The sequence below is a fragment of the Bubalus bubalis genome, chromosome 4, assembly GCF_019923935.1.
Source record: "Bubalus bubalis isolate 160015118507 breed Murrah chromosome 4, NDDB_SH_1, whole genome shotgun sequence".
NCBI lineage: Eukaryota > Metazoa > Chordata > Mammalia > Artiodactyla > Bovidae > Bubalus > Bubalus bubalis.
The window spans coordinates 161,392,257-161,406,516 of NC_059160.1; the positions used below are offsets into that span (position 1 = coordinate 161,392,257).

The 14,260-nt window shown below is 49.6% G+C and overlaps 2 protein-coding genes across 2 annotated transcripts; one reads left to right on the forward strand and one right to left on the reverse strand.

Annotated features, from left to right (window-relative positions):
- Nucleotides 1–4,122: 4,122 nt before the first annotated feature.
- On the reverse strand, nt 4,123–9,662 carry GDF2 (growth differentiation factor 2). Its single transcript, XM_006066797.3, has 2 exons — nt 9,087–9,662; nt 4,123–6,253 (listed from the first exon to the last, which is right to left on the reverse strand). Exons 1-2 carry the CDS (start codon nt 9,430–9,432, stop codon nt 5,304–5,306), a joined length of 1,296 nt encoding a protein of 431 aa, XP_006066859.1. The 5' UTR covers nt 9,433–9,662; the 3' UTR covers nt 4,123–5,303.
- Nucleotides 9,663–11,513: 1,851 nt separating this feature from the next.
- Nucleotides 11,514–11,979, forward strand: LOC102392466 (histone H2B type 1-C/E/F/G/I-like). The gene has a single exon (XM_006066798.3). It carries the CDS (start codon nt 11,562–11,564, stop codon nt 11,940–11,942), a length of 381 nt encoding a protein of 126 aa, XP_006066860.1. The 5' UTR covers nt 11,514–11,561; the 3' UTR covers nt 11,943–11,979.
- The last annotated feature ends 2,281 nt before the right edge of the window (nt 11,980–14,260 follow it).

Genomic DNA, 14,260 nt, shown 5'->3' on the forward strand with positions numbered 1-14,260 from the left:
TCCCTTGGCATTAGGTCAAAAAGTGATTAACCACATGTGTGCGGGTCTATTTCTGTCCTCCCTGCTCTGTGGCCTCCACTTGCTTGTCTTTTTCACCAGTACCACACTGTCTTGGTTACTATATGTCTTGAAATTACGTGCTGTAAACCCTGTAGCTTTGTTATTGTTCATCAAAATTATTTTGGTTATTCTAGTTCCATTGATTACCCATATAAATTTTAGATTCTGATATATTTTTTTAAATAATCAGACAATTGATCTGAATTGAATTGAAGCTATAAATCAGTAGGGGAAACAATTGACATCTTATCAAAACTGAGACTTCCCGTCTATGAAAATGGTATATATCCATCGAGGAGAACTGAGATTAGGAAAACTCTCTTATATTCCTAGTATTTCGAGAATTAAAAAAATAATGAACAGATGTTAAATATTGTCAGATGCATCTATTAAGACGACCGTGTTTTTCCTTTTTTAGTTTGTTAACACTGAAAAAACCAGTGGTTTGCTGAGGACACTGATTGGTTTTCTAATATTTAACCAACCTTGTGTTTGTAGATAAGCCTCCATTGGTCATGATGTGTTATTGTGTTATATGCTGTTGAATTCAATTCTGGAGGATTTTTGCACATTCATGAAGAATCTCTGTATGTAGCCCTTTTTATTTGGCTTTGGTTTCTAGGCAAAGCTGACCTTATTAAATGAGTTGAAAAACATTTCTAGTTCCTAATTTTTATACTTTATGGAACAGTTCATGTAGTATTGGTATTATTTTAAGTAATTAAGGCTCTAAGAAGTACTTCTCTAGATAAGGAAGGAGGGCTGGTTCTGTTTATTCCTTATCCCTACTTCCCAACAGAGCATTCTCACAGTTTTGTGCCATGACAGGAAAACTATAATTGAAGTCCCAGAATAAATAATCACTCCAGCTGTTAATCACTCGCGTTAAGAAGTGTTCACTGCCCCCAAACAACATCGTTTGCCTGATGGGAAGGCAGAAGAGAACTAAGTAACTATGGGCGCAGCTCCCATTGTCACCTCCAGGGGGTGCTGTGTGTCAGGCTATGAGCCTGGCGGGGCCAGGTGCGGTGGGGGAGGTGATTTGAACTGGAATCAGTTCGGAGGTGTGTGTGGGCGGTGGGAGCGGAAGGTTCTCAGAGTGACCAAGGTCCTAAGAGCAGTGGGAATATCACCCACATGCTTTCTCTGCAGGCAGGGAAGCTCTATGAAGCAAGGCTGTCTAGCCTCTTCCCTGCATCAAATATTTTCTGCGCAGTGCAGGCAGAAATTCAAGTTTATAGACAGTGAGAGTAAGTTGTGGCCAGAACCCGCCTAGAAACTGTGCAGGGCCTAAAGAGGTTCTGGGAATGAATGCTTTTCTTTCTTTCTTGTTTTTTGCAAATAAATAAGATTTATTTTAAATTAAATCCGGAGAGAGTTTGTGCCTAAGCAGTCATTGTTACCAGAGAGAGAAAACCGTAAGAGTAATAACCAAGGGTCAAGTGGGTTTCTTGCTGCCCTCAGTCGGCGAGGCCTTGTGCAGTATTTGTTCATGATGATGCCTTCACTCACAGGTCTTGTTCACATCCTGCTTCTAAGACGAATTCTCCTAAACCACTCTTTCTCCTGTTTTATGGGTGAGGATGCTGGGGCTTGGCGGGATAATAGGACTTGCCCAGAATCACAGAGCTGAGGAGCAGTGGATTGACTGAAGGCAGGGAGGATATTGTCATCCTCTGAAGATTCTGCACACACTTACCTGGGCTTTGGTCCCTGACTATGTGTCATAATCCCAGGCGTGGACTTGTGGTGGGAGGTGGGGGGTAGGAACACGATCAAGGCCTAGATTCCCTCTGGCTTTAGTAACGCCAACAATGCCACATCTCCGTAACTCCAGGGCAGTCTGCTGGATGCTTGGGTGAAGCTTGGACCCAGCAGGGGGATCACCATCCCCTATTCCATGGGAATCCACAGGATAAGATGGGATGACATAGATGACTGGGAACGGTGAATGGAACATAGCCTTGGAAATCTAAGAGCAGATCCACCTGGCAGGCCTGGGAACAGGTTGCAGGGCACACCTTGGAGGACCTGGGGATCTGCTCAGGTTACTAGGCTCAGCTGTTCCCTGAGCATATCTGTTCCCAAAGAGGGCTGCCTCCTGCCCTCTCCTGTTCATCCCTCTCTCTCTCTCTCTCCTTCTATCACCCTCCCAAGCCACTTAGCAAAGACTTCCCTTTCAGCTCTCTCCGGGAAGGCTTGGGAGCTTGCACCCGTCATCTCACAACCCTAGCAGCCTTCGCTCTCGACGGTGCTCTTTGGCCTGGTTTACCTGCAGTCTGTCCTTCCCGGGACATCCTGCCCGGGGTGGCCTCACCTTGTGTCTGGAGTGATCAGCACATTGCTGGTTAGCAAGGCCTGCCCTCCAGATGCTGACCTCACTTTCCCTCCATGACTTAACCATTCTTGCATTTTTCTCCTAGGCCCACCAGTCATGTCATTACATGCATAAACCCCAATAGTTAACAGGTTTCAGGATTTTCTCCATGAGACCCCCGGGTCCAGGCAAATCAAGGAAGTAGAGAGTTGTCTTTTCAGTTCCCAATATATGGTTACATTTCAGGTTTGCATGCCCAGGGCCAGAGGACCTCTGGTGTGTGTGCCTGGGAAGGGGACATGCTGGCAGAGGTGACTCTTGCTTCCAACCCAGGTACAGGTAGGAAGGCCAAAGATATTGGCAGAGCATGGGGAAAAATGAAGAGGGGGGATCAAAAAGATAATGAGGAAAGAAATGAAGATTTCAGGGTGAAAGAGAATAATAGAAGGTAACAGAGTAGCTCTAATATTTTTCTAAGCATTATTCAGAAAGAGAAGCAAGACCTCAATAAACTTTTTCTAAGCACTGGGAAGCATTTGCACTTTGGGGGTTGTAAGCAAGGGCATAAAGACTCAGTGACCACTGATGTGACTGTGAACCAGTGAGTGACCTGGTCAGGACGTGAGCCCAGGGTAGGCAATGCCACACCTGGTGTGCTTCCAGCCAACCTGCTGCTCCTAACTGTCCTCCATTATTGGGCCCTGAGATGTCCCTGACTGTGGATACCATATGACCTTTCATCCAAACAGGAGCCCTAGTTATATGTGGACAACATGGATTAACCAGGACCATCCCAGGCAAACCAGGGTGATGGTCACTGAGCCAGAGGAAAAGGCTGGTTAAGCAGCATCTGGCAGGAGCATTTCCAGGCAAAGGAAGGACAGTCTGGGCACCAACCTGGATGACCCCGAAGGCACTGGAGGTGGGGCCCTGCATGGCCCCCAGAATGCAAGCGTGATACTGGGGTCTTGAGAGGATCATGGAGCTGACACACTCACAGTCCAGCAGAGACTTCATTCGCACACGCCCACCCGTCTCTGTGCCCCTCCATTCCACCTCCCCCCAGGGAAAGAAGGGCCTGGAGGGAGGAATGGGCAGGGTGTGGGGCTAGGGGACCATCAGGCCCAGGTCTCACACACAAGAAAGCCCACATATTAGACATCTGACTTTATTTCCAAGTGAAATTTTGATGCAGGCACAGAAACACCCCACAGGGACTAAAAGATGTCTGTCATCCATCCTTATGATTGAGCAATACTGTCATACCGCGAATTAGTATTTTCTGTAACTCCAGTAATTAAACAATAATGTTTTATTGTGTTTTGGTATTAAAGCTGTTCATTGGTTCCATGTAAACATTTAACACAAGCCATTAAAAAAATAATCTGGGAACTTCAACCAATGGGAACGACCTGGGTCTCTCCAGGCCTTCTTTGGGATCTGCTCTGGCCGGCGATCAGAAGGGCCATGGAGTCGAATCTTCGCCACTTCCAGACTCTTCCTACTGGACCCCCTTCCATGTGTGACTCTGAGAGTCAGAGGTCCTCTCTTGCGGTCAGTGGGGATGAAGTCTGGTCCCAAGGCCCAAGCCCAGGACCAGGACTGGATGCACATTACTCAAAACAGCCAGTGCGTGCAGCCAGGGTCAAATGTGGCCAATAAGGACCTGAGTTCATCAATGGCGGGAGCCCTCACCCAGGAAGACTGGATGTCATCACCTGAGTACTGGAGTAAAAACAAGGATATTGCAAATACCAAAGCAAGAATGCCTTTATTTCAACAAATTCAAATCCAGGTCTTGTCATCCATGGAGTCCTTGTGGGATGGGAGCCCATGGGTGTGTGATGGTGGTGAGCTGGTTATGCTAAGTAACTGCAGAGACACAGGCCATGGGCTGCCCATCCCTCAGGGTAAACTCAGTGCACCCCCACCAACCATCTTGCAGTCTGAGTGCATGGCAGCGAGTGGCTCTGTATGAACCACTGGTCACACAAGCTCTGTGCCAGTGGGTCAAAGTTCCTCTGGCCACAGCGTGCACTGCAGCCTGAGGGCGTTTGTCCTGCATTCGCTCCATCCTGCAGCTGGTTTAAGGGATAGTTCTGTGACTCAGGGGTATCTTAAAAAGCACTTGGACACTGAGTTAACACAGGCACAGAGCAGTCAGAATGTACCCTAGATGTGACAAGTGGCCCAGTCATCCTGCTGGGTACTGGTCAGACTTAGTCCAGCTTGCCCCCAGTCCCCACTTCCCAAAGTCTAATTGTCTTCAGTTACCAGATGACCTGCTAAACTGCAGCAGGGTACTTGGGGAGCCCTTGGCTTTGGTGACCGACGGACCCGTAGAGATCCCTGGATTGGAATCATGCCATTGACTGTTGCTATTTGGGCTACTTGAGCCCAAGTTTTGGCTCCCATATGTGTGAATTGGGAGTCATGACGCCCATCTCATGAGTTGTGGGAATAATGTGCAGTGGGTGTGCACACGGCCCATTCCTTTCCCCTTTATTCACTGTGGTTATTGGAGTCAATCCTGTCCTCTCACTCGCTTTAATTTCCATTAATCTGTGTGCATCTCCCGTTTAGGCTTCTCGGCCTCTTTTTTGCTCAGTTTTCTGCTGACTCTGGATTATTCTTTCTCTTGTCCCCATTTTTTCATCTCCCCTCCCACCCCAGCAACCCTTCCAGGCTTCCCTCTTCTCCCCAAACCCTACTGCCCATTGGCATCCCCTCCCCTGTAATTTACCCAGTGGCATGTGCTTGGGGTGGGCCCTGAGAGGGAGAGCAGGTCTTTACCTCCGGGACCTGGTGGCTCCCCTTCCTTCTCCAGATTGGCATGCAGGTGGACTTGGTCCCTGTCATGCCCAGCGGGACACAGGACCTGTCATTAGGAGCCCATCCACCCTGCCTCCCCGCCCTCAGGCCAGCACTACCTACACCCACACTCTGCCACGCTCATCCCTTCATAGTGGTACTTGAGGGTGGGGACCCCCATGTCATCCTTGTAGAGGATGGAGATGGGGCTCAGTTTGGTGGGCACACAGCAGGCCTTGCCCACCTTCATGGGGAACTTGAGATGCACCAGGGTCTTCACGATGGCATGTTTCGTTGGGGTCACATCGTCGGCCAGGGGGAAGAAGCAGCCACCTTTACATTCAAAGGCATCATACTCCTTGGGCGCAATGATCCAGCTGTCCCAGCCGATGTCCTCGAAGTTCACCCGCAGGGAGGTCTTCTGACAGTGGTTGTTGGCCGCAGCACTCCTCTTCCGTCTGACCAAAGAAGATTCCGTGGGCATGTGGTTTCGCACATCCTCCTCCTCCTCATCTTTGTTCTCACCTGCCTCCACCACGGTGTTCTTGGACAACTTCCTGAGCACACTCTCCTGCTCGTGGCTGATCATCTCCCTGAGCTCCAGCCTGGTCTCCTTAGTCCCGTTGCTGCGGTCATTGGAGAAGACGACAAAGAAGGGCAGGTTTTTGGATCCCGGGGGGACACTGATATCCAGCTTGTCACAGCCCTTCCTGTGACTCTCCACCGTCACTTCCAGTTTATTTTTGCTCTTGGTGGAGTCTGCCCGGACCCACCGCTTCACGGCACTGGACACCTCAAAGGTCTCCCAGCCCTCGTCCCGGATGTCCTGAGACACCAGGAAGGTCTTGGTTCCCCCAGGAGCGTCCCAGACCTCAGCTCCATCCAGAACGTCATAAATGACCATGTTTCCTTTCAGCTCGTGTGGGGAGTCCATGTGACTCTGACAGGAGAGGTAGAGTCTGAGCTCGGCCCTGGTGATCTGCTCATGCCTGGGAATGGAGATATTGAAGAGCAAGATGTGCTTCTGGAAAGGGAAGTCTTCTGTGGTGGCTATAGAGACAGCATCTGAAATGCAAATATACAGCCATCTGCCGGGAGGGTCTGTTTTCACAATACCAAACCTGAGACTCATGGTTTATATGAAAGGGCACTGGGCATGACACTGTCTATCTCTAACAAGTCTCTCTTTGGTTTCACTAAAGACCTTAATGTAGTAGGGTATTTAAAAGATACATTTGACATCTTCCAAAGAAAAACAAAGGCAGGAGATGTCTTGCATTGAAGCTGACAGCTCCAGCTGTTTACTGAGCGTCTACTATGTGCCCACCTTTGCATACTATATTTTACTTTTCTCTTCACATTGACCCAAGGAACATGTAATTATTACTACACTTTTACAGATGTGGAGACTTGGATTTAGCATGTGCAGCTGCCAAAGTGCACATATCCTGTAAAGATCCCCACTTAAAAAAAAAAAAGAACCAAGTAAACAAAACGGCAAAGCACACTCTCAGCCTCAGAGTGCAAATCCTGAGCGTCCAGTATTAAAGGAGAGACCCTGGGAGGGGATGGTGGAATTTTGTTACTACAGTGTTAAAAATATCACCTAAATCACATAGAAAATCATTCAGAATGGTCACTTATGAGCAAAATGAAGGTGGTTTTTCTTTTTTTTTTCAGTGTGTGAGGAAAAAATAGATTAATCTCAATGGCTTGGTCATGTTAGACATATGGAGACAGATATATGTTAGACAGATATATGGAGCTTGCCTTTTAGCCACACAACTGTCTCTCTTCCCACTTCCCTGGCCGAATCTCACTAGCACATCTCTATTATACCACGGCCTGGTCACAGGAGGGAAGACAAGTTGTGTTTCCTGAGCATCTACTATGTGCCAACATGAGGGGAGACTGTGTGCTTCATGGAACCTGGCAGCATCTGGCAGCCTAAAATTCCAATCCTTACTCTCCCTCTTCTAGGCATATGAACTGGGAGAAGTCCTGAGTCTCTCTGGGCCTTGGTTTCCTCATCTGTGGAATGGGGCTCCATCCTACCACCTTCCCAGGGTTGGTGTGAAGCTTTGACAAGAAGGCACATGAAGTGTGCCTACCCAACAGTGTCCCTGGTTCACAGCAGGTGCTCAGTCAGTACTTCTATGTCCTCCCAGAAACTGTGCACACCCCACTTAACCTGTGCCTGCTCCCCTACCCCAAGCTCGTGGCCTTTCACACAGCTCTCTGCGCGCCCTCACCCAGCCTGGATGAGCTGTTCAGGTTTCCGTACCATTTGTTAAGCCCGCTGTGTCATATGCGGGTAGTGAGTGGGATCCACGAGCAGTGCATTAACTACTGGCTGTGCTCTGCGGCATGCCTTGAAAATTGCCAAGGGACCACATCAGGTATCTAGAGAACAAGTGCTCTCTCTGCCTGAGCCACACTCAGGCTATTTGTGATAATGATCACTGCCTCCACAGCAGTACTGGCCACAGGCAGAGCTGGGATTAGATCAGAGCACTTGCTTCCAGGACACAGAATATGCTGGGGGTAGGGGAGCAGGGAGGGGTCACCGAGATGGCTCCCAACATTGCACTCCCAGACTACAGGATTTGGTGATTAGGGCCAGCCAAAGAAGCTCAGCCTTTGCCTAAAGCAGGGGTTACAGACATGTCCCATGGGCGTAGTGTGATGCTGGCAGTATCTATATTACCTGCAGACTGCATGTAAAAAAAATTAAACCCATCTTTTAGAAATAAGACAGGTCCACATTAAATCTAGATTTTTGTTTTCCTTTGGGGCCATCAGGGGCCTCCCTGGTGGCTCAGATGATAAAGAATCTGCCTGCAATGCAGGAGTCCTGGGTTCGATCCTTGGGTTGGGAAGATCCTCAGGAGGAGGGCATGGCAACCCACTCCAGTATTCTTGCCTGGAGAAAGCCCATGGCCAGAGGAGTCTGGCAGGCTATAGTCCATGGGGTCACAAAGAGTCAGACATGAGGGAGCAAATAAGCACAGCACAGGGGCCACTGGAAATACAGCTTTGCCAGGCACACGGCATGACCACAGCATGTTTTAGCCAGGGCATATGGTCAGGAGTCTGCAGGCCTCAAGCTCAGGAGGGAAGAAGTCCTGTGTGCCTGGTTGGTTAGAGGCTGCAACTGCAGAAAAAGCCTGAGCTGTGCAAACAGGTGGGACTGGGTCAGAATCCAGCTGCTTAATTAATATGTGAACTGGGAAAGTTCCCTCATGGTCTGCAAGCCTCGGCTCACTGCTCACAAGATCATGTCACCTACGTGGTGTGAATTAGAGGACATAAGCCCTAAGTTGACATTCGTTCTCTTCTAGTCCTACTAAATCAGGGAAATTATTTTATACTTAGAAAATAATTACGTTGTCTTCCAGTGTTTCTCAGAGGAATTTGTCTGAATTTTAAACACCTTTTGATGAGTGATAAATGCAGTCTTTCAGTGTTTAAAAAGACGCCTGTTAGAGGCTAAATAAGTTGTCTGTGTCTAAGTAGGAAGGAGACAGGATGGGAAGCGAGGGGTAGGGAAGGGATGGAAGAAAGCGAGCAGCATTCCTTCAGCACCTACTGTGTTAATGTGGTGCTGGGCCCAGAGAAGGAGAATTTTCTAGAGCAGAGCTGTCTGGTAGAACTTTATGCAATGATGGAATTGCTCTACAGTCTCCATTTCCTATAGGGTAGCTAGGCGTGATTGCTGAGCACTTGCACCCAAGCTACTGAAACTAACTAAATTATTAATTTTATTTCATTTAAATTAACCTAAATTGAAACAAAGAGTCCCACGTCTCAAGTGGCCACCATATTGGGCAGCGCAGCCGTGGACCGACCACTGAGCCCCCCCGCCCCCACCCGGGGCGCCCCGTGGAGCCGCCTCTACCTTCCACGCTGAAGCTCCGCACAATGTTTGACGCAGGGGTGGACGTCTTGTCGGTGGTGTATCTGTTGTATAGATCGATCATGTACTGCGGTGGCTCGGCTCGGGTTCTGTCCTGAGAAGGGACCCCACTCAGGTTGAGGTTGCGCAGAAAATCCACTTTCATGTTCTCCAGGAACATCCTCAGGTCGAAGGTGACCCCCTCCTGCTCACCGCCGGGCCCCCCTAGCAGGCGGTGGGCATCTGCCCCAGTGGACGGCCGCCCCCGGTTCTCCAGTGGCTTCCCTAGGGCGGAGCAGGCCAGCAGGGAGAGCACAGGCAGGGCCACCCAGAGCGCCCCACAACCCATCTTGGTATGCTCTCGCCCCAGTCTAGAGACTGCGGCAGCCGCGGCGTGTTAGCGGGTGCCGGGAGGAGCCCAGAAGGAGCCGGCCTGCATTGTCCTGCCCACAGCTCTGTACGGCGCACCCGGGCCAGTTCACAGGCTCTCACCCTTCTGCTGTCCCCGAAGTGCCCTCCACTTGTTCTTATCTGGCCCTTGATGCTGTTCAGGCCTCTTATCTAAGGGGGCTCTCTGTTAATGAAGGCTCTATAAACATCTGACAAACGCGCAGGGCTAATGGGAAGGACACGGACTGCTGCAAAGAATCCGAGTTTCTCCTTGGGGTTATCGCCCCCTAATTAGGATGGATCCTCTCTCATTTCCTTGCCAGCTCTCAAAAGAATCTTGAGGCAGGGTGACATATGCTCCATCTCCTGGGCCACAGAAACAAAGAATCCAGGAAAGAAATAAGACCCAGAAGTCCTCCATATATGGAAACAACAGCACAAAACTCCCAGAAGCCCCTGGGCTGACCACTGTGGTGGGGATGGGGGGTTAGTAAGAAGCCTGGTTCCCTGGAACTGGAATGTGCGTCTGTGGCTCAAGTACTTGGTGCCTCGGCTTCTCATCTGTCAAGTGAATTCCTGAGTCTTAGAGATCATGGGTAAAGGTGGCACATATAATTTAGTGAGGTGGTAGAGACTTTGGAGTCAGACCAGATGTGGGTTCAAATCCCGGCTCACTCAGCTGTCCTTACCTGCATGACCCGGAGCAAGTCATTTACCTTTCCGGGCCTCCACTTCAGAAGAGAGCAGTAAGGACTTAAGGTGATAAGTGCTAACCACCATGGCAGCCACTGCAAGCCTCAGTCGGTTGGGCGGTTGCATTCTGGCTACAGCTTCTCTACCCTGGGTCTGACTGAATGGGAGCTCGGGGGGAATCCCCAGAGGCCCTGCACCTGCCTGGCCTGCTCTCTAGAAACATCACTTACACACCAAGGCCTCCTGGCCCTGGCACCTAAGTACAGCTCTGTCAGTGGTCTGGGGGTGATGGTGAGGTCTTGACTCACGTCATCCGGGCGGTTGCCTGGGCCACACTTGTCAGTCAGGAGAACCATGTAATCTGGGAGACAATGGAGCAGGGAAGCACTGAATCCAGGGCATGCCCAGGAGATGTTTCACCTGCCGGAAGAAGCTGAGAGACTGTGGCCCAGCTGAGCCCTGCTGGGCTTCAGGGTCTGCGTTATTTTAAGAACGGCAGACCCACACTTAGATCTGAACATTTCCATTGCATGTGGGTTTGACCGTAGCAAAGAATAAGCATAAAATATTCTGGGAGTCTACTGTGAGGAGGATTTAAATGTGAGGTTTTTTCAAGCTGGTGAGGCTTCTGGGGGTGGGGGGTGCAGTGAGCTAAGCAGATTCAGGAAGATGAACAAGGGGCCAGGACAGGCAGGGTCAGAGATCCCGGGTGTGCATCCAGCTTTTCCCCACCCCTAGTGAGGGTGGGCCGGAACCAGGAATCCCCAGTGGCCAGGCCTGGACAGAACTTGCTGTCCCTGTCCTTTGGGGACTCTGCCAAGGAGGATGGATGGGAAGGGTGCTGTTTCAGAAGGGCTGCTTGCAGAGCGGATGGGAAACATGCTGGGCTTTGAGCCAACTCAACTCAAGAACTCTGAGGCAGGGGAAAGATGAATGGGTGCATGGCCCCCAGAAGTGGGGCTGCAATTTCCCAGCAGGGAGCGGGCTGGGAGGAGCTGGGGAACTAGGCAGGCACCTCCCCCCCCCCCAGGGTTCTCTAGTCCCTGGAGGCAGCCCAGAAGCCTGTCATGTTCAAGAGGTGGAGCCAGGGGACTCAGGGGGCTGGGGTGGGCTGAATGTGCTCTTGAAGCGGGAGGAGCTGCTCTTCGATGTTTTCTTAAAAACATGACAGATTGCTATTCTGATGATAAGAGTACTATATATAGCGCAGATAATTTTGGAAATGCAAAGCATTAGAAAGAATGTAAAAATAACCTTCAGTCTCACCATTTTGAGATATATGCAGCTCCACAATCCCCTATTTAAAACTCTTGTGGCCAGGAGGGTTTTGAAGTTCAGGAAGCTTCAGATTTGGGGAAGGATCTTTCTGTGTTGTTGGGTGTTGTCATTATAGACATGCCTGAACCAGCTAAGTCTGCTCCTGCCCCTAAAAAGGGCTCTAAAAAAGCTGTAGCCAAGGCCCAGAAGAAGGACGGCAAGAAGCGCAAGCGCAGCCGCAAGGAGAGCTACTCCGTGTACGTGTACAAGGTGCTGAAGCAAGTCCATCCGGACACCAGCATCTCGTCCAAGGCCATGGGCATCATGAACTCCTTCGTCAACGACATTTTCGAGCGCATCGCTGGCGAGGCATCACGCCTGGCGCATTACAACAAGCGCTCGACTATCACATTCAGGGAAATACAGACCGCCGTGCGCTTGCTGCTACCTGGGGAGCTGGCCAAGCACGCCGTGTCTGAGGGCACTAAGGCTGTCACCAAGTATACCAGCTCCAGGTAAATATAATATACCTAGCCGCTGTTAACGGAGAAGGCAATGGCACCCCACTCCAGTACTCTTGCCTGGAAAATCCCATGGACGGAGGGCCTGGTAGGCGTAGTCCATGGGGTCGCTAAGAGTCGGACACGACTGAGCGACTTCACTATACAGTATATGGAGTATATACTGTCATATCCCCAGTGGGGACAACATATTGATATTTATGCAGTGAAACAAATAAAAACACAAATCTCCTTTCAGGTCAGGTTTTGTCTTGAAACAAATTGAAATAAACTTCAGGTTTTCTAATAGTTTTGGATTTGGTCATCTCGGATATCGGACTGTAGACCTGTTTACATATGGGGTCATCACATCCGGTCATGGAGGCTGCACTGTCTGGAGGTCCTGGCCACATGGACTGTGATGAGGATGGCGCCTGCAGACCTGTGCCTCTGTGTGCAATGATCTGCGCCACAAACTCAGAATATCAATATGTCCATATCTCCTTTATTGTTCTTAAGTAATTGTATGAGACCTCCTGATCCATATTACTGGAAGGTCTGCTTTTCTTTCTTAGAGCATCCCTTTCCTGAATTGTCCAAGAGCTCTAGAGGTTTATTTATTCCAAAAGAGATCGAGGGGGGATGGTATCAGTCCAAATTTTAAGGCTGGAAAGGGAAATAAGGCTGGGATAGAGGTCCTGGAAGATCCCCCTGGCCGTTGCTTCTCACTGACACGCAGCTTTGCTGTTGGGGTGGGTCCCACACAGTTTATAGCTGGCTGGTGCACAGCTGCTGGGATGGCCTGGCAGATCCACGTTTCTGCTCAGGTCCCCACGATGTTTCCGATTGGGCACCAAGGTGACAGTTTTCTTAAACATCCTCCCAGGCTTACCCTTTCTCCAGAAGGCACTGAGGGGGCAGGTGGCTGGGTGGAGAGAAGAGACCAGCTGTGCTCACACGCTGATCCCATCCTACCCTCTCCCACAGATTTCTAGGTTCTTATGGGGAATTTCAGTTACCAGCCTGCTGCTGCTAAGTCGCTTCAGTCGTGTCCGACTCTGTGCCACCCCGTAGACGGCAGCCCACCAGGCTCCCCCCACCCTGGGATGCTCCAGGCAAGAACACTGGAGTAGGGTGCCATTGCCTTCTCCGAGTTACCAGCCTGGACTCCCATTTTCTTCAAGGTGACTTAGAGCCCTTACTACCTCTCTGAATGAACAGGCCTTGGTTCCTCTGGACAGATTCCCTTGACTCGGGGTCTTAGAGAACAAGGTTTGGGTCTTGTTCTGTCTTTCCCAGATGACAATCTGGGATTGTCAATTATATCCTCTCTTCCTGTGTCAAAGCACTCCCTCTCTTCCTGCCGCCTGCTTGCCTCAGGGAAGGGCTGCCTTAACTGCACCACAATGATGTTATTTCCTACTCCTCTCTCCTTTTTCTCTTCCCCCAAGCAGTTTACTCTGTGATCTAGCAATTCTATTTCTGTATATATAGCCAAAAGAATCGAAAGTAGGGTCTCAAAAAGATATTTGTAAACACATGTTCATAGCAGTATTACTCACAGTAGCCAAAGGGCAGAAACAACTCTAGTGTCTATTGACCCATGAATGGATAAACAAAATGTAGTACATCCACCCAATGGAATGTTATTCAGCCTTAAAAAGGAAGGGAATTCTGACACATACCATGACGTGGAGGAATCTTGAAGATTTGCTAAATAAAATAAGCCAGTCACAAAAAGATAAATATTGTATGATCCCACTTATATGAAGTACTTAAGAGTAGTGAAATGCATAGAGATTAGGGAGTAGAATGGTGGTTGCCAGGGGCTGGGGGTGGTTGACTGTGATACGGCTGCCTCCACGGGTCAGGAGCCCCTTCCATCACAAGAGGCTTGACCTCTCAAGTTCCGCACTCACGCACTTATTGCTCAGAGGAGTGAAACAGCCCCACTTTGAGGTTCTAAGGAGAGAACATGAACCAGGCAGAGCAGCAGATCTGTCACTTCCCAGCTCCATGCCTCAACTTCTTGAGATCCTGCTTACTCCTGGCACTTTGTCTCTGAACTGTGCCCAAGTGGTCAGCAAGTTTGTTAGAACAGTGGTTCCTAAAATGTGGTCCCTGGACCATTGCGTAGCAGCACCTGGGAACTGGTTTAAAAATGTGAAGTCTTTCCCCAAATCAAAAACTCTGATTCAGCCCAGCAAGCTAGTCAAGCTCTCCAGGTGATTCTGATCATTCAAACTCGCACACTGGCTTTGATAAAAGAGGAAATTCATATGAGCCTTCCAAGAGATCGAGTATGCGTATACTGCCTGTTATGGCATTTGGCATGTA